Below are 19,548 nucleotides of genomic sequence, written 5' to 3'. Positions count from 1 at the left end.
CCATTTTCCACTTTTTTTTCTGCATGTCCTGCGACTGCTTCTGCTCTTACACTGTTGCCTCCACCTTAGATCTTTCTGGTCTAGGAGCTTAAATTAAATCAGGAAGAAGATCTGAGAGCAGCTGGTTGCAGCAGCCCACACAACTTAAATTAAATTTCTGTGATATTTCAAACGACAGTGCGTTTACTTGTTAATCATGAATCATGAAAGGATAAATCAGCCAACGTGGGTGGGGAGAAAATTTGGAAAGTGTTGCACACTGAATAGAAAATAGCTCGGCCCCTCCAGAGAGGCAGCTTCAAGGAACACCTGCTGTTAAACTGGAGGGATTTAAAGCTTTAACTAGGAGATATGGAGCAGTGCTCACTGAGGGCAGACTGATGACATATTTTAAGCTAACTCAAAAATACAATTAAGCAAACCGTTAAAAATGCTCCAAAAGGTACCCAGAGCACAAAACAGACGTAGAGATCTAGTTCAGTGGCTTCCATTAGCAACGTGAAATCTAACAGACAGCAATTAGCTACAGCTGCCTGTGTCAGGACACCACGCCCTTAAATCCAATATCCAGGTGAATGAAACCATGTAAACAGATGATGTAAAGATGGAAGTAGCTTCCACGTCTGTATTCTCTTTAAAGGCCAACAGGGGGCGACTCTTCTGCTTAAAAAAGTGATTTCTGTTTGGATACATAGTGACTTTGATAACAAAGTCACAATTTGAAAAGCTGAGAACACTGCACACTCAAATCTCTCAACTCTTAGAACCACAACATCAATACACAGTGAAGTGATGGTGTGATGTCTGTCTATCATACAGTTTATGGTGTCCTTCAGCCACCTGTAGACTTTTTAGACAGGTAGGAAACTATCTGCAGAGGCTATAACCTCTGCAGATAAAACACTTTTGTTGTAAAGTTGGAGATTTTAACCACAGACCAGATAAAAGAAGCTCCATGGAGCATCGTGGTGGGTTTCCTTTGTTCTTTTTAGCCAGAAGTTACCTGATATGGACGAATGGCTGGAGTGTTAATTTATCGACTAACGCAAGCATTCATAAACTGTCTGGGTAACTTAGGTAGAGGATTAATACAATGCTAGGATTTCACTCACTAAAACTGAAGCACGCAGATAATTCAATTCAAAAATGATTTTAAAGACACTAACACCATAAATATAGTGAGAAAGTCCAGTTTTAGGATTCAAAGTAGTGAAGATGAAAACAAGAAATTGCTAATCGGCTCCAGCTGCCTGTCAATGAATGTGGCCACGCCTCTAAGGCAATTATCTAGGTGAAGGAGTGATATTAAGAAGGTGCCTTTATGGATAGGATTAACCTGTCTGTAAAGGCCAAAACCATTTGTGGTACCACCTGTAAATGTGCTTGATATGGGTTAAATATGTAAATTCGGGTGGGGGACTCACTCTGGAGCCAGCCTCAAGTGGCCACTACAGGAACTGCATGTTTTGGCATTTTAACTCAGACTGTTCTTTAGCTCTGGAGGTTGCTGCTTGGTTTCATTGCATCCAAAAATGTTTCCTCTGGTTATTAAAGGTGTGTTGCGCTTAAATGAATAAAGCTTCTAAATAAAAAAAAAAGCAAGGAGCATAAACAACAAATAACAAAACAAAAAATTAAAAAACAAAAAACAATCCCAGAGTCACACCAGCCTCCCTACTGCCAGATCTTGGCCTCTGTGTATGTGTGTGTGTGGGTGGGGGGGGGGGGGAGTAGGCCACAGTGACAGCTGAAGGTGATTTGTGTTTCAGCCACCCTACTCTCACTATCCACACCCCCTCACCCACACACCCACAGAACAGTCAGTACCGTCTCTATAGGGACTGTGTGCATTGAGTAAAACATGAGCTACCAGCTCAATGAGAAGCAAAACAATTCTCACACTTGGGGGGCAATACACTGCTGCTGTATTAATAAATCATTTATTTTCATGGACTTTCTTTAGTCTTTCTTTTTCTACAAAGTCTATGCATAACAACTTTTCACAAAATACCACAGTTATTTGACTAAAATAAAGAAATACTCCAAAGCAAAAAGCCACTTGATCCATTTACAAATATTTTCACCAAGCTTAAAATGTTGTTTTTTCCAATCCAGACGTGATGTATTACAGACATTAGCGACGGACAATGCTAAATTTGCTACTGGTAAAAATACACGAATAAAGATAAAATAATATTTAGAGCCTAGAGCATTTCAGGTGTGTCTCTGACACTTAACTTAGATCCAGCAGCACTTAGAGTTAAATTCTAACATAAACGTCCTAAACCAATAGAAATGACTCTGCTCCGTGACGTTTACATGTAACTTCTGTCACCAACATGGCACGCCTACAACATGGCACGCCCCCTCTGTATTTACCATTACATTTTAAGTAAAGACATGTTTTTAAGGGGAAGCTATTGAGCTTTTTCTTATACTCTGTCCTTTCAATTTCATATTATAAGGTAAACAAAAGCGCCAATGGTTACTATGTCAATATATGAGTCTGAATCATGCAAAGCTACTCTAGTAGCAGCATTTGAGCAAAAATATGGCGCTGTAAATGAGTCTTTTAAGGTAAGAGTATAGGTTTTCTGTGCTAAAGCTTTGAATAAAAATTCTGAGGAAGATGCAAAATTTTTCATGAAGTTCAACATAAAATAAAGTAAATGAGAGATTGTGCGGCGTTTGTAATATTTCTGTAGCTTCGCTATTCGTGGAAAAAGAAGATACTGACGGCAGTGCTGCCGGCTCTGTACCCAGGAAAATATGTGCCGGCTGCTCAACATTTCAGAAGAAGTTGCCAGATGATATCATGCTCTGTTTTGAATTTGTTGTGTCAGTCTTGTGAGCTGCCCCTGTTTGGAGACACGAGGGCAAAAGAGCTTTAATTGTCAAAACAATACAGTGAACAGTGGCTGGTTTCCAGAACAAGCTAGGAGATGGTGTACTTTGGATCAAAGGTTAGAGAAAGCGCCTGAACCGAGGTGGAGGACTGGAAATTCAGGGTGAGGTCAAAAGTCAAAGTAGCAGGCTTCTATGACTCTCTTTCTCTGCCTCGCTCTATAGAGTAAACACTTCTGTATATCTTCAGAGTATTGTCTGGAGCTGACAGCAGCCACAAAGAGGTGTAGTGTTTTCTGCCATGTGTCATGTGGGAGAGAGAGAGATAAAGAGAAACGGGAATAGAGGGAGGAAGGACGGAAGGGAAACAGGAATACTAATGTCCACCGATTTCAGGGTTGGTAATTTGAGACTTTTTCTCTAAAAGATGCAGATCAACACAAGCACGAACGCAAACATATATATACATTAACTCTACTGTGTGAATGGAAACATAACATTGGTCGGGACCTTCAGCAAAGTAGATGAAGCAGATGATGCTTTTTATAGACAGTGAATGGAGGTGGCTACTGTCACATCACCCATTAAGTTTGTGAAGTCTCATTTTCAAGCCTCAAGATGGCTGTTTTCGCCATCACTATCTTGGTGTTTTGAAAGCTGATACCAAAAGCAAAGGGTGGATCTCATTGGCTAACGGCTTGTGCCACTGTCGTGATGTTTGAAGTGCAAATATAAATGCAAATGCAAGAAGTGCAACGCTATCAGTGGACCAGAAAAGAGCAGGATGATGAGAAGACTCTAATATTATGCCCCTCGTTAGCACACGCCCTCTGTAAAGCACCTACCCGTTCCAAAATGCACTTTTTTATCTTTTCAGGGATTATATGTTCTAGAACAAAATGTGAAAATGTGTCAAGCTGGTGCTAAACACAGACCCCGCTTCAGGCACCTAACCAAAAACCAGCACAAATGGACCTGGCAGTACAAAAACACTTCAGGCACTCTGCGCTCGACTGCAGATATTTCCTGTGTGTACATACAGAGAACCTCCAGCGTCTGCTGCATAACCCACATTATGATAAGGCTGTTCATAAAGGGTTAATGAGATGTAGTTAATGCTTTATAAATGGTTAAAAGACTTTTGCTTAGACACCAATAGGAAGACACTGATAGGAGGTAATTTGGGACAACTGTGGAAAATCTCAGCACAAAACCAGTGAACCACAGTTTATTTTGTCGTCATGTCCATTTTTCCTCCAAGTCACAGAAACTTGATTCTGTTCATCTGGTTGGAAAGTTTTTAGTGTCAAAAACATCTTCAATGACTTCCTCAACATCATCTGATGTTGCAACAGTACAGTTGCACCACGATCTCAGTTTCATATTTGTTAATCCTGTCGTGACCATTAATAAATGGCCGTGAGTTCCATTCACAGAGTTGGGAAATGGCTGCAATCACAGCATTGTAAGATGGTGAAAGATGTGCCCTTAGACCCCCTCAGAGATGGGAAGAAAATCTAAAATTACATGAAGTATTGCACTGAGTCACTTTGCAGTCATCTGGCTCAAACAGACTAAATGAAGTCTGGTGTAAAAATGTTTCCCACAATTCCAAACGAATGTTTAAATATTAGGAAAAAAACATGGTGAAAAATATCAGGATACAGTCACATAATCAGCTGTCTTGTTGGTTCTGGCTGATGATTGGCTGTTGTGTGACGTGCACTCACTAAAGTTGAAGGAATGTGAGAAGTGCTGAGCAGTTTAGTTATTTCTTTGTTTCCTTGTCTCTGAATGAAAATTCACCGCTAACATTCCTGGAGATGACATGGGAAGTGCTCAAAGCGTTTCCTAAACTGTGCGTTGGTTTCCAAGTTCGTGCCGCTCTTGAAAATTAAACAGTTAAGTGGAAAACAAGGGTAAAAATTGGACTGTCACAGCACTTTACATGCTGAGCTTCTCATGTATTAGAAAACTACAGTTTTATTGAGTCCAACTATTGAGCCACTTTGTTGCATTGAAATAAAACTTTTTACATAGCTTTATATATTTATTATATATTATATATATTTATTTATATATTTTTATTATTTTTTATTTTTTATTTTTTTAGCCTTTAACCCACTGAATCTGATTTCTTTTTTTCTATTAGGTATCAATACCTTAATGACCTATTAGTGCCTTATTTCAACTATTTTGTTAGAAGTAGTACCGGTATTTAATATTTTGGCAGCTGTGTTACAGGAAATTCCAAACTTTTAGAATAAATAAATTCAATCCCAGCCTATCTTATCTTATCCTTATCCTGCCTATCAGTAGTTGCACTTGCACAAGCAAGTGAAAGCTCAGCATGCATTTATATTGAGGTTTGGCACATTTAAATTAATGCACACAGTACGTTTAAAAAATGTTTAATTAATAAATGAACTGAAACAAACTATACCCTCATCCAGACATAGATTGCAGGAGTGAAATGAGCTTATTTCTAAGGGTCTGACGTGTGTTTGAAGCTGTAGGCTCCAGGCTGCTGCCTCAGCTCGACTCTTCAGTTCAGAAGTTGCATATCCATAAACTCCTGGAACCTTTCATGAATGAAAACTCACCGGTAACATTCCTGCTGCTCGCTGCGATGCTGCACCCGTCCCGCTGGAAAAACAACTTTCTCCTCCTTATTTTCCTCTTCTCTCCCCTCTGCGCGTGCTTTTTCTGCCTTTTACCTTTGCTTCGGGACAGTTTTCCATAAATCCGAGCCCTTTTCCTTTTTTCGTCTCTCCCTGCCAGACATCCAGATGCTTGGGAAACCTAAAACTCCAGCTCCTCTCTACTCCTCAGTCCCTCCCTCTTCCTTCCTTCCTCCCCCCCCCCTCTCTCTCTCTCTCTCTCTCTCCAGGGGGAAATGCAGCTGGATGTTTTTATAAACTTGAATCACCCTTAAAATCTCACTAATTGCATCCTTTGATCAGCTGTGGGCGGTCGTCCGGTTTGGTTTGCGGGGTGAACTGGGTCGCCGTCCTGATCATCCCTCCCATCTGACCCCTGCTCTCCTCCTCCTCTTCCTCCTCTTCTAGTAGTCCTGTAGTAAAAATCGGTGGCTGAACAATCGTTAAAGTAAAGCTTCATATCATTTTGCGTTAATTCATCTGATTTCTGAGTGCGAGCGCCCTCTGTCGGCCTCATGAGCAACAAAAAAAGTTTCACACTACAGAGTGCCTTCTGCCTTGTTCCTGCAAACTCGCCTAACTACGCAGAATATGTGGAGGTATATTCACGGTGACTCGGACTTTTCAGTGCCTGTATTTCCACTGAACGTACAGTGCTGAATGAAGCACTGTGGTACTTAAAAGTACTCACATTAAACCGTAAAATACTGTTATAGCTGGTTTAGCTGAGCTTTAACTTGAACTGAAGTAAAAATACTTCTCAAAGCCAGTGTCATCATTATAAGAAACGCTTGTTTGGGAAGGTATTGTAAAGTATTTTCTAACTTTAATTTTAGTGATCACCAGAACATTAAAACTGCATGTAAAGAACCACCAGTCAAATTAAATTTTTTGTTTTAAGCTTAGGTATTCTAGGTTTCTGCCATAAAATAAGCCTTTAAAAGGTTTATCTCTTTCTTACAATGTCTCTGCTTTATTAGTCAAAACAAAATTATTTACTTCTTCATGTTTACGCTATAAAATGTGTGATGGGCTCAACACTTCAAAGTTGAGTCTGAGATGGAACTATACGAGTAAATTTGCAGATATATGTACTATGGCATATAGCGTAAAGTTTTCTAGCTGAGAGCAGAAATATGGCAGAAACCTGGATTTAAAATGAACCAATCAGGATTCAGTTGACATGTAGACCCAGAAACCATGCCTGTCTGACAGAAAGTGATGTAGGCTTCAGATCTTTTGGCCTTTTATTTAATTTCTTCTCTCTGATTTCATCTTAATCTGATTTTCAACCATTAAAAGAACTTCTGGCTCCATTTCTTTTTCTGCTCTTGCGGCTGATGAATCGCTTGTGTTTTCTTTCATCTTCACAGTAGGTGTGCATCAAGATATGCCTGCCACCTGAAGAGTGTTCTAGCTTGGTTGCTCTGAAAAGGGTTATTTATTGATTTTTCAGTCATGGAAAGGATCCTGCGATCATCCACTAGAGCCATCTTCTGTGCACATGTAGCCACTTTTAGTCAAACCGCTGACTTGGTGGCTCTTGTTGCTGCAGCCCAACGATGGCTGGTTTCACATTTCTCCTTTGATCACACTTTGGTGTCGGTTCAACATCAAAATACCAGATGCCCCGCTTGGAAGAGAAGCCAGACTGTTTAATTAATTAATGTAAGAAATAACATGTCCATTATACACCTCGGGAGTCAGTTTTCCTGGTCCTTTGAAAGAGAGTACATGGATACAGAATAAAGAGTCTCAATTGCTAAGTCTGAAAGCTGAGATTCTTTAAGCTCATTCTGCAGACCTAACCAAAAAAAATAAAAATATTTAGGTAAACAGTTTTACAGCATCAATTAAAATATTGAATAAACTTTACAGTTTTGCAAAATTGTAATTTTTTATAACAGCAGAATTGTTGGGCAAGATATTTTTTTTCAATCCAAGATCCGTCTTAAATTTCCCATCCCCTTTCAAAATTAAACGGGAAGAAGGAAAAACGACGACATAGGACGCCGTGGACTCGCACACAGAGTTTATATAGCTTACACTGAGCTTAGAGATGCTCAGCTGCCATAAATTCAGCAGATTATCACAGAGCTGTCCTCTGCTGCCAAGGACGATTTGTCTGCCCGTGTATGTATTTATGTCCTCAATGAGCCATGATGCTCATTTTAAAGTCATAAACGACTAAATTACTGCCCTAAGTTCATTGAAATGCTTCCTCTGACACGCTGTAGGCCTTTATCAACTAAAACCTGTTATTACTGTGATGTGGTCAATCACTTGTAAACAGAAATTACCTTCATGTTCAAAGCTTTAAATGCATTTGAAGGTTTACAAAGTGCAGCTTGTGGTTTTTCTTTTAAATCTCAGTGAAAATTACTTAATTATTTTTATTTATTTATGTTTTTTAAATCCTGTCTGGCAGCTTTTGCAATCAGAATTATGATCTGAGCCAAACATATTTTGCTTTTCCAAGATTAGCTCTATAAATTCTCTATAGGCTCCTCTTGTACCACATTATATGTGGTACACAGTATGACAATGTCTAAGCTAGGACAGGCAGAGTGTGTGCGTGTGTGTGAGAGACAGAAAGAGACAGAGTGTGAGTGTGTATTTGTTATGAAACATACTTGGGAATGAAGGTGGGAAGCTGTAATAGCGTCCCCCAGGAGCCAGAGGCAGGAAGAGATGGGTCCGGGAGAACTGGGCCATCCGCAGCCCCCAAGAGTACTAAAGACGCAAGGCCACACGTCTCTGCGCGCTCATCCCATCAGGAGGAGGGAGGTCCCAGATGGGGCACCCACACCAAGGAGTGGTAGTCCCAGAGGAGACAGGCAGTCAACCCTGGTAAAGGCCGCCCACCCCGGTGCGAGCAGAGGGTCCCAGCGCTCCAGGCACGCGAGAACCACCACAGCTCCAGTGTTCAAATTGTAGGATCCATGCTTTCATGTTGTTTAAGACAAACAACATGAAAGCATGGATCCCTCCCACGTCCCACTTTATGAGCACACTTGAGAGTGTTCATACCAACTGAGTACAGAGCCATTAGAGTACAGTTCTTAAGACTGTACTCTAATGGCTCCCACTGTCACCAAATCTCAGTCCCACAGAGCATATTTGGAGCATGAAGAATTGAGGCAGTCCTGAAGGTCAAAGTCCCAGTAGTCACTAGTAAACTGTACCTAATAAATCGGCCCTCACGGTTGGTGGATTATTATCAATCAGCTGCAGCTCGTCAGTTCAAGGTCAGTTCCTGTGCATGTTTTTCTTTTTGTAGGTCAGTCAATAAAACCAATCAACCTTCAGCCATCCACAGGGTCCACGTGATGCTGCGATTCCACTCAGACAAGCACCACCACAGCCGAAGGCCGGCTCGCTTTGTGCAATGGCGAGTTCACAGAAATCAGGCATGGGTAACAGTCCAACCGCTGAGCTGATGCGGAAGATGGCCAGAGCTTTGTGAGGATAAATTATTAATACGTCTGAAATTTTTAAACCCGTACAATGCAGGGATTTTCTGCATATCATTTTGATCAAGGGTTTATTTAATTAAACTTAAATATATTTGTGCCAAAAACAAACAAAAAAAATACGTGTGGCTGAAATGATCAGGACCACAGCATCCCCCCGGATAATTTGGTCTGATTACAGTTTCCTTTATGTGGCTATCACTCTAAATATTTGTCAAATTTATCAATTGATACCAAAGACAATTTAAAAAATGTATTTTCTTAAGTCACAATAACACTGGGACTGCCAAAATTGCCTCATTTTGCATCAAAACATACAAAAACCAACAGTTAAGATTACTAAACACTTTAATTTTCCAAGACTAAGATTTTTTTTCCCCCATCCATCAGACAAACATCTCACAAAGAAACAATAAATAACAGATACAAACAGATACAGGGTACAGGAAGGAACAAATAAAATAAAATCTATAAGAAAATAATGGCACAAAGACCAGATACATCTTACAAACACTGACCGAAGAGCTAAGTGGAGCCAGAGATGGATGAGAACTATGGCCAGTAATGTTGCAGTGGCAGCCACTGTGGCTCCACAGTGCCGTTACATGGTTGTTGCAACAGGAACACATAAAGTATTTGGGAGATTATCCTGTTGATCAGAGAGATGAGAAGAACTTTGGCTCTAAAATCATCTGAATGATTGTGTTGCTAACTTATCCCCTAACGTCTAATAGTGAACATTAATGCGTCTGAATGGACCCGAGAGTGGATCTCAGATTTTCATCGAGCAGATTATCCACGCTTTAGTGTTAGCGGGTAGATTAATACCCCATACTGTTTACTGGCCCACAAACGTGTATGATGCAGTGGAAGAAATGTGAATATTTGGACGATTTTAATTATGTTCTTAATGCTTGTCAGTTACTAGGATAATCTACCAAAGCCTTTACATGTTCCTTTGTTAACAACTGTTCTTCCACATGTTAGTCCACTTCCATGGAGGTCAGCGCCAAATATTTATAGCCAACACAAGTTTATTCTACAGAAGCTTATGACTGATTTGGGACATAAAAGGAAAGTAGATAATCTAACATTTGCATCACACTGAGAACACATGTCATCATATGTTTTCATCTTAAATATTGTGTGTTTTCAAACTGAATTCTTCTGGCATTCTGGTTGCAGGACATTGATTTGATCAGTGAGCACAGACTCATAAATAAATCACTCTCAGTCACTGTGTGGATTGATGTGCAATAAACCAACAAGCCTCTATTTATTCAGCATTTAGCTTAGAGCAAATATCAAGCTGCAGACTATAGAACACTGTCAAACACACTGCCAGCTGCATTATTCATCACATCTTATTGGGGTTTTTTATTTTTACATTACAGACAAACAAGCTTTTAAATCTCTGTTTAAGTATTTGTGGGTTTTTGCTACATGTTCAGGGGAGGTTTGAAACCAAAGAAACGGAAATAAAAACTTTAAAACCTCCACTTTCTTTTTGCAAAGAGTCCTACTGTACACAGCAGCTTTGCCCGTTGGCATCTTTGGAGCGCAGACACAGTTTAGGCTTGTAGTTCTCCAGGTAATGCAGCTGCTTGGCATTTAAAGCTCCACGGCGCTTCCTGGCAAAATGGAGGAGACATTAGGCTCAGTTTCCGAAATACAATGCAAGAAAAGGAGGAGCAGCAGAATCAAAGCTTACTGTCTTATTAGGTGCACCGCATCCTCGTATTCCATCCCACATTCAATTAGAGCCAGAGCCACCAACACGGGCGCTCTGAGGACAAACAAGAGGAAGCCTTAGTTAAACTTTAACCCCTGTATGTGACTGGTGGTAGACTATAACAGGTGACTCAGTTGCATTTGTTGGGGGTGATATTTTCCTAGTTTAATCATTTGCCTCCAAGAGAATTCAACTCAGTAACTTTTAAGAGCCTACACTTGTAGCCTTCGCAGCTAAGACAACTACTGACGGACAATTTGGAGCTTTGAGTCACCAAGGGCAGCCTGCAGCTAAAAAACACTGCCATATATTTAGGCTCCAACTTACACACAAGTACAAGCCAGCCAGTTGTAAAGGTTTCCAGAGCTCTGATTTATTTGACACCTGTATGACTTACTTGGCAGGTTTTTTGTGGGAAATAACTGAAACTACCACAGCGAGAGCAAAATGAATGCTTTTGTCAGCTGTCACTTTATTGCAGTCATCCTTAAAGTGTGTTAAACTGACTGTTTATATTATGCTCATTACCAAAATAGGAACTACTATCTTGAAGTGTGAGCACAGTGGCTGCTGTCTGTTTAAGGCTTAGAAGTAGGAAAGATCAAGCAGACACACACTAACCAAACAAAACCTGAAGAGTAAACGCAGCTGAAAACACGCACAACACATTGTGCTGTATATAAAATTATTGTGTACTAAACATCAGAATAAATCACGTGTCAGCTTCATACTGACCGTCCCAATCCAGCTACACAGTGCACAGCCACACAGGAGCCAGGCTCGTCTCGAAACTTTGTCTGCAGAAGGCTCAGCCAATCATCGACCACCTGGTCTGGGGGGGCGGATCCATCATCAAATGGCCAATCCTGAAAAAGAGTAAAGCATTAACTTGAGCTCAGTTTTACTGCAGACCAGTCAGCGTTCATAGGTTTTTAAAATACCTCTAAATTATTTTAGTGACCATCCTTAATGCACGAGACGTTTCTATAATTATAGTTCTATAGTGTATGTGAGGATAATGTGCTGTGTCTGAAAACCAAGCTGCTTTAGCTACTAAAATGACCAAGTGGGGTTTTTTGTATTGGATTCATTTACACACAAATTATTTTTCTCTTTAAAAAATAATTTGTGTTTAAATATTCTATTTAAATTGTTTATCATTATTTATTACAGATATTCCAAAATGTTATGCTATTAGTTATGTTTTTTAAAAACATTCTGAAACTGTGTTCAGCACAAGACTTTAAGTATTTGGGTAACTGAACTGCAAACATTGTACAAATATACCTGAAATCATCAGGTATGTCTTGGGTCTTGTAAGCGAGATATAACACATTGATTTTCTTGTGCTTTAAAGACCCAACTAAGAATGAGCTTTGCAAACCAGCTAAAGCTGTAAACGCTGTGATGTAAGACTAAAGTAAACTAACATAAATAGGGTCTGAAAAGTGAAGCCAAGGTAGAAGAGCCTAACACTTTCATTCTTTGTTGTATGGCCAGAAGGGGCCAGTAGATGCTGGAGAATTTAAAAAAAAAAAAAAAAAAAAAAAGAGACTGAACTCACTGACACCTCAATAAAAACCTTCCTGATGAGTTTATGCCCTCGGTCACACATTTTACATCATACTGAACAGAACATTATACCAACTTAGGAAACTGTAATATTTTTTAAAGCTGTTGAGCACGGCTACATCCATCTTTGCACAATCTGCAGTTTGTACGTCTGCTCTGGCTGCTTAGGTGTCAAAGAACAGGTTCTTTAGGATATCTTTCAGTACTGGTCTAGCCACATTTCACCAGAAAACATCAGGATGCAGTGATGAGAAGTGGGACATTATAATAAAATCAAAGTCTATAATATTAAAAAAAATATATATAAACCCACACCTTTCCATAACTCTCTTCACACCAGTACATGTAAAAAACCATTAAAAGCTGTAGAAAAATAGACTGAAAAACTCGTAATCTGCTGGGATAGACTCCAACTCAACTATGACCTGAACCAGATAAGAGGGAGAACAGATTCATGGATTCACGGAAAATATCACAGCAGGACAGTGAAATGCATAACTCATTCACCTGAAGGTTAATTTTCTTCTTTCAGCTCATTAATCCTTTAACTACCCTGCAGATCATGTTCTTACTCCTCCCTTTGTGGTTGACGTTCACTCTATTGTTTGATTTAGGTTCTGTGTGTTTTTAGACTTTGGTACTGGAAGCTGGCGTAATCCATTAATGACAGTAGCTGCATTAAACTCAACGTGTGACTCTCTCTTCACAAACTGCTCTTGTGATTATTTACAGCCGCCTAAGTACTGTTTGCTACGCATCACCTACCAGAACCTGGATGCCTTCTTGTTCCACCGGTGTCTTGTCATACGTGGCAGCGCACACTCGCACTAAGGTATTTACTCCGAATGCTTTCAGATCCTACACATCAAATCACACATTTTAACACAACACCCTGCTTCTGTGTCTTCCAAAGGAGAAAATGTGCAGAGATCTTAAACACGTGTTACCTCTATAAACCGTCCGAGTTGTGCATTGGTGGGATTGTGCGTGATGAGGAATCTCAGACAGTCATAGGAGATCTCCACTGGAGCCGGCCGGTTCATTTTTATACCCAGAGAAGCTTATTAATAAAGAATAAAAGTCTGGAAAGTACTGTGCTTCAAAGAGTGGAGTAACAGAGTCTGAGGAAAAACCCTTCTGAGTGTTAAAAACAAAATGCAAACAAACAAACAAACAAAATCTTCCCACTTAAAGAAAAACAATTGTGTTTTTTAGTGAATGTTACTAAATCAATCTCACGAAAATACAAAATTTTGGTCGAGAAATAGAAAAGTAAATTGCCTTGGCAATAAAGTAAAAGTAAAATTGGCTTGGCAAGAGTTAAACTCTTTTTCTTTCAACTCTATTAGCCCATTCAGAGAAGACTTGTACAAATCACAGCAGAAGAAGAAGAGGAGGAGGAGAGGAAAAGCTGGAAAGAAGAAGAGCAGAGAGGAAACTCCCAGGCTGAAACCAATGCTTGCCCCTCTCTCCGAGACAGCTCACAGACTGCAGGGTGGCTCTTCTTCATAAGGGTTGAACGGGATGGCAGTAGGGACCTATGAGGACAGGAAGGGTCGGCCATTTTAGGTCACTTTAAAACAAAAAAGCTTTGCTGTGACTTTTTATTTACTGGTAAACTTTAAATGTAATTCTCATCTAAATAAGATGTTTTTATATATATATATATTTTTTCTGCTTTACTGTGATGAAATGGTTTTTAAAGTCTCTATAAATTCAAGTTTTTATGTGTCTACTAGTGAATTTTCTGTGATATCAGGACTTTTGAGACAAACAGAGATGGTAAATGGCCTGTATTTGTATAGCGCTTTGCTAGTCCCTAAGGACCCCAGTCATCCACTAGAGGTGGGAATCACCATACATCCCACGATACGATATTATTGCAATTTCTTAAAATATTTTGCGATATTCAGATTCTGTACATAAAGGCAAACTTTATCAATATTCATTTTATCTAATATCAAAGTCTCACACTCAGTCTTTCTCTCATTTCAGTTTTATTGTTGACAAACTGAACGGTTTGTATTACAGTCTAGTCCAACTTAACTGAATGCAATCATCTGGTACAATTATAGCTATTCTGAACTATGCAATTTATGATAACTATGCAGCCCATTCAGCAACTGAAGAATTTGAAAGTAAATTAAAACAAAATATAATTTTACATTAAATAAAAAGTTTTAAACTTAATTAAAATAAAACATGTCTTAAATTAAAAGAAGTAAACTGTCATGTTTATTGCTGCCAAAAAACAAGTTAAACACATTTGGACAGTCAAGCAATGTCAGGATTCTTGCTCAGAAAAAGGATCAACATGCTCTGAAGTCAGAGTTCCAGTCTACAAAAACTTTTTTTGTAACAAAATATCGATTTCTGCTGTCCCTGTATCGATACATTATTAGCAAACAAAATATCACGATACTACACAGTATTGATTTTTTCCCCCACCCCTATCATCCACCCATTCACTCACACATTCACACACTGGTGATGGCAAGCTACATTGTAGCCACAGCCACCCTGGGGCGCAGTGACAGACTGCCGGACACTGGCGCCACCGGGCCCTCTGACCACCACCAGTAGGCAACGGGTGAAGTGTCTTGCCCAAGGACACAACGACCGAGACTGTCCAAGCCGGGGCTCGAACCGGCAACCTTCCGATTACAAGGCAAATTCCCAACTCTTGAGCCACGATCGCCCCATTTGGAAACAAACAGAGATGGTAATCTCTGCAGTGCAATCCCAGCCATGTTACTGCAAATACTGAACTGCCAGCTGATGGAACGCGTCCGTATCGCTCATTGAAGGAATTTGCGACTGTTATCTGAATCAACGCACTGATTGGATTCCTACATCAGCTGATGGGACTGTGGCTGTGGTAAACGGATGTGGATAGTTAGCTTGACTGTCCTGTTCACATTTTACTGGACATGCAGCTGAACACTCAAAGTCGTTTCAGCTCCACTGCCACACAGACGGATACAGAAAATCTTTACCACCTCATCATTTATAGTTAAGCTCCTTATTGTAACATAAACAGGTTATTCATTGTATCCTGTTTAACTGAGCCCCTTTTTGAGTGACATTTTTTTACCTTTCTGAACTGTTTTACTGTGTGATAATTATGTATTTTATTGACATTGAACCAAGTTATTTTTCATGCTCTGGCTGCATAACAGCTTTTTTTTTAAAAAATTGGGACATCGAGTTCAGGAAGGGATTGCGTATGAATTCATGCTGTGCATGCAGCTGATTCCCTTTCACCTTCAGGAGAAACTTACTGGTTTTAAAAAATAAGCATTCCTTAAATCATGGTTAGTAGTCATTTTTATAAAGAATTTGCATGACGATCTTCACCACAGTGGACTCTAAGACTGAAGTGAAGACTTTAAGCTTTAATATGGTACGATTAACAAAAGTACAAAAATGGAGCCATGGGTGCCAGGCAGTAGAAGTAAAGCTTTTGATGCTGTAGAGATAACACATCAAGGACTAGACTTTATCCTCAAAGTTTCAAATGAAGGCACCGCCTGCCTTTATCACTCACCTGTGTGCGTGAATGGCAGTGAGTGTGCCTAGCTGACGTCTCCTTTTCACTTGTCCACAATAAGCAGCAGGTGCTGGGCTTGGCAAAACTCCCCTCCAAGCCTCGCCAACGCCATACATGTGCAGCCTGAGAGCGAGACATGAAGAAGAGATGAAGTCATGAGACCAGAGTGCACAACATTTTCACCCTTTGTCCTCCTGTAACCATTTAATGGTTTATAAAAGTGAACACAAAAAACACGTGGCTCATAAAAGAATAAAGTGATACATAGACTCATCCCTACTAAAACCCAGCAAAGATACGAGACAGAGGAGCAACTGAAAAAAAACAAAGAGAGAACACACAACCATGCAAACACTAGAGTGAAATCTGCGATCTCGGTCTTGAGTGTTTTTACAGTTTGGCATTTCCTTAGTGCATCAAGATATTCTTGCTGTGTTTTACAAGTTTTACAAGCAGATGGATAAACCCCGAGCCCACCGAGTTCACGTAGCATCTCTTATTCAGCTTGGTTATGTTTTGAACTTTTTGCAAACTCTATTCCAGTATATCTGAGAATTTAACTACCAAATATAGTAAAATATATCAATTCATTTGTGTGAAAACCTTAGAGAATTTAGTTGTGCTCCTGTAGAGAAAAGTCTAGAACTAAGGCACTTTTGGGAGTTTTCCTTCAACCTCATAAAAGTACAGAAAAAAAAATGTAGCTTCCTTTTCTATTTAGAAGGCTGGGAAAGAAAATACAGGATATTTATCCTTCATATGATCAAGCAGACTGATAGGTGAACTGCCACTGTGAATACTGAAGGATTATAGACAGAGCTGTAGTCTTAACATAGTCATAACAATCTTAATGACATAAATAAAGCTTATTGACTACCTAATAAAGCTAATAAAGCTACCTGTGCATGATAGCTGATATCTGGATAATAGTTTGGGATGACAAATAATGATATATGAAATACTCAGTGGTGTAGCTGTCTTGGTCTGACCTTCCTACCTGACCCAAAATCTCATGGTACATCTGTGTTACTCTTACAGAGAACAAATGATTCAGCCTGTAAAACCGCAAACCTAAAACACAGACGTGTATCTAATATTAGCCTAACCAAGTTGTTTATTCTGTTTACCTCTGTCAGAGATCATTCTGACGTTCATGTCAGAGATACCAGCACACGAACAGAGACAAACAGGTTACCAGCTGGATGCGCTAATCTCCCGTCCTTACCTTCTCCAAGCTGCCCACATAATGTTTCTAGCCGGCCCTAAACTTATCCCAGATGTAATTTATCTGGAAATATGGTTACCCGAGTCCAACACGAACTGCGGCGTGGTGATATACTCACCGTGATGAGAGCTGAGGAGATGGTTCATTGAGCGGACACAGGAAAATGTGACGGCTCCGGGATGTAGACACACCATTGATGATGATGCTGCTGCTGTTTTTCTGGGTCCTGGCTGACTAACGGCCCGTTAGCTTAGTGCTAACCTGCAGCGAATAAGAAGAAAACACGTCGATATTTATCGATGACTTCAGCTGCTGCGTTTTAGCTTATATGTTGATATTCCAATAACCAAACGCAATATGACTTTTAAAAAAAAAACGAAAAATAAACCGGGAAGCATGACACTTAACTAGGCTAATCACTTAAATACCTGTACGAGAGCATCCATGTTTAAAATTAATCTACACGGCAGTTACAGTTAAATTACCGAGAAGCCAGCTGGCTTTTTTGTTTTTTTAAGGCACACATAGAGCGATTATGACACACGCAGATTAAGAGAAAATGTCAGCATATTATTTACAAACTGTCTTACTGGACTAAACAACAGCACCTTCTGTCATTAAATGCTCCGCAAGACAGGTCAGTTAGAAACCAGGTCAACAAGCAGAATAAAAAGCAGGCTAAAACGCTCATCGGCTTTCAATAACAGCGAGTAAAGTGACCTTGCTAGCAAACGAAACATTAGCCGGACAATAGCGACGGCTATAGCGTAGATTTGAAACGCCCAGCGTGAACAAAAGCACTTACAAAACGAAGCAGTTTCACAAAATATCCAGAAGCTTCTAATAATGGACGAGAGCCTGCGAGGGAGACATGTTGCAAAAAAACGTCAAGTTAGCAACGTAGGACATGATGACTACCGGTCACCGTCTTTCCAAAATAAAACTGCTGAAGACCCATGTTCCGGTTTAAAAAAATGAAAAGAAAGACCATTATTCGCAAACTCAATGACACTATGTTGTTTTATATGAGTTTTGCTTAATTTAATGATAATCACTTACTCAAAACTGAACAGCACCTGTTGTGTTTGAAGAAATGTTCTCATTTCCAATTTGACCACCTTGTGAATTAGGAAAAAATGTGTTGTATCTGATGTATCTTGAAATTTAGAAATAGTCAGTAAGTCAACAATTTGAAAGAACTCAAAATTTCAACTTCCCTCTCTCTGCAATTTTTTTATTAATTCATTTAATTGTTAGAAACAAGTTTCCATTTTCTCGTCCTCCTTTACCTTTGGATATTTATCCATAAGAAACACAAACTCAATTACATTACAGACCATTAATTATAGACCATTATAATGGCTAACTGGTTTGATTTTATTTGACGACTTGCTCTTTTTGCATATTTAATTTAAGTTTCCTCCTGTGCAGAGCAACACAGTACAAATATAGGAGTTAGCTCATGGCTTAGATGAACAAATTGTAGCTTTAATATCCCACATAACCAAATGTAGATTGTTTAATATTTATTTCTTCAGTATGTTTTCCTATGCTTATCATCTACAAAGGGATGATCATGTATTACAGACTAAATCTACCCACTGATACAAAAAAGTAACCTGAGCCTGAACAGCTGAGGTATGTCAACTTTTAAAAGCCAAAGGATAAGTGAATGTTTTTTGTTTTGGTGTTTTGTTTTTTTGGTGTATTTTGTCACATAGGCCATCAACAGTCACCTCGAGTCGCTTTATATTGTAGGGGAAAGACTAGGGATGTAGCTAGCAATTATTTTAGTGAACGATGAATCGATAAATTATTCCATCAATTCACTGAGTAATCCAACAAGAAATATTTTTGTCTTATTAATGAGCAATCATAAACATTCAAAGGAGAAAAAACACAGGTCTTTCAAAATGAACTGCTCGTTGTTTTCCATTTTAGAAATTGCAATGTTTTCACGTTTAACTACATATAACATCTGTCAAAAAAACACAAAAAACAACTAAACCCCTTTGATTGTATGTACATGTCATAATAAATTAGATTTTTTTTAAAAGAAAACATTTTCTTAAATTGTAAAATGTATAAATAATCTCAAGCACAGTCAAAAGTCACAAATAAAATAAGATATATATGCAAACTAAACTAAGGCATAGAAATGCACCTTTACTCTGTCTTCTTGGAAGGCTTTCTGACTTTAATAGGAAGCAAGTGCTGCTGAAAACAGATGCTATGTTAGTGTAGATATTAATAATAATTCAGTGTCCAACCTAACAACCATCAGGTCAGTGGACCAGAGTTTAATAGCCCATTTATATTTTTATTGGCTTGTGGAAAAAATCTTATTTCTATATTTTTAAATATTAATGGATTTTAATTAACACAATATTTGATATTATTTCACTTACAGTGTTAAAAATCTTACAAAAGCCTTGAAATTAATAAGGTCTAGGACACCCAATGCCCCCCTTTATACTCACCCCTGTTTGCTG

General features: G+C 39.1%; 1 protein-coding gene across 1 annotated transcript; it reads right to left on the bottom strand.

Moving 5' to 3' along the window:
- Nucleotides 1-9,358: 9,358 nt before the first annotated feature.
- LOC146611901 (protein tyrosine phosphatase type IVA 2-like) lies at nt 9,359-17,935 on the bottom strand. The gene is made up of 8 exons (XM_085342363.1): nt 17,862-17,935; nt 17,175-17,317; nt 15,829-15,954; nt 13,229-13,819; nt 13,047-13,139; nt 11,445-11,575; nt 10,689-10,763; nt 9,359-10,608 (listed from the first exon to the last, which is right to left on the bottom strand). The coding sequence occupies exons 4-8, from the start codon at nt 13,322-13,324 to the stop codon at nt 10,497-10,499; spliced, it is 507 nt and encodes a 168-aa protein (XP_085198489.1). The 5' UTR covers nt 13,325-13,819; nt 15,829-15,954; nt 17,175-17,317; nt 17,862-17,935; the 3' UTR covers nt 9,359-10,496.
- Between the last annotated feature and the right edge of the window lie 1,613 nt (nt 17,936-19,548).

The sequence above is a fragment of the Diplotaxodon limnothrissa genome, linkage group LG19, assembly GCF_057381915.1.
Source record: "Diplotaxodon limnothrissa isolate DT_005_m linkage group LG19, D_limnothrissa_male_GT1.1, whole genome shotgun sequence".
Lineage (NCBI taxonomy): Eukaryota > Metazoa > Chordata > Actinopteri > Cichliformes > Cichlidae > Diplotaxodon > Diplotaxodon limnothrissa.
This window is presented reverse-complemented; position numbering and strand designations above follow the sequence as displayed.

Coding starts and splice junctions, on each gene's coding strand:
- LOC146611901 (XM_085342363.1), bottom strand. CDS start 13,324: ATGAACCGGCCGGCTCCAGTGGAGATCTCCTATGACTGTCTGAGATTC. Junction 11,576..13,046: donor AAGAAGGCATCCAGGTTCTG/GTAGGTGATGCG, acceptor ACTCTTTTTCAG/GATTGGCCATTTGATGATGG. Junction 10,609..10,688: donor GCGGTGCACCTAATAAGACA/GTAAGCTTTGAT, acceptor CCATTTTGCCAG/GAAGCGCCGTGGAGCTTTAA.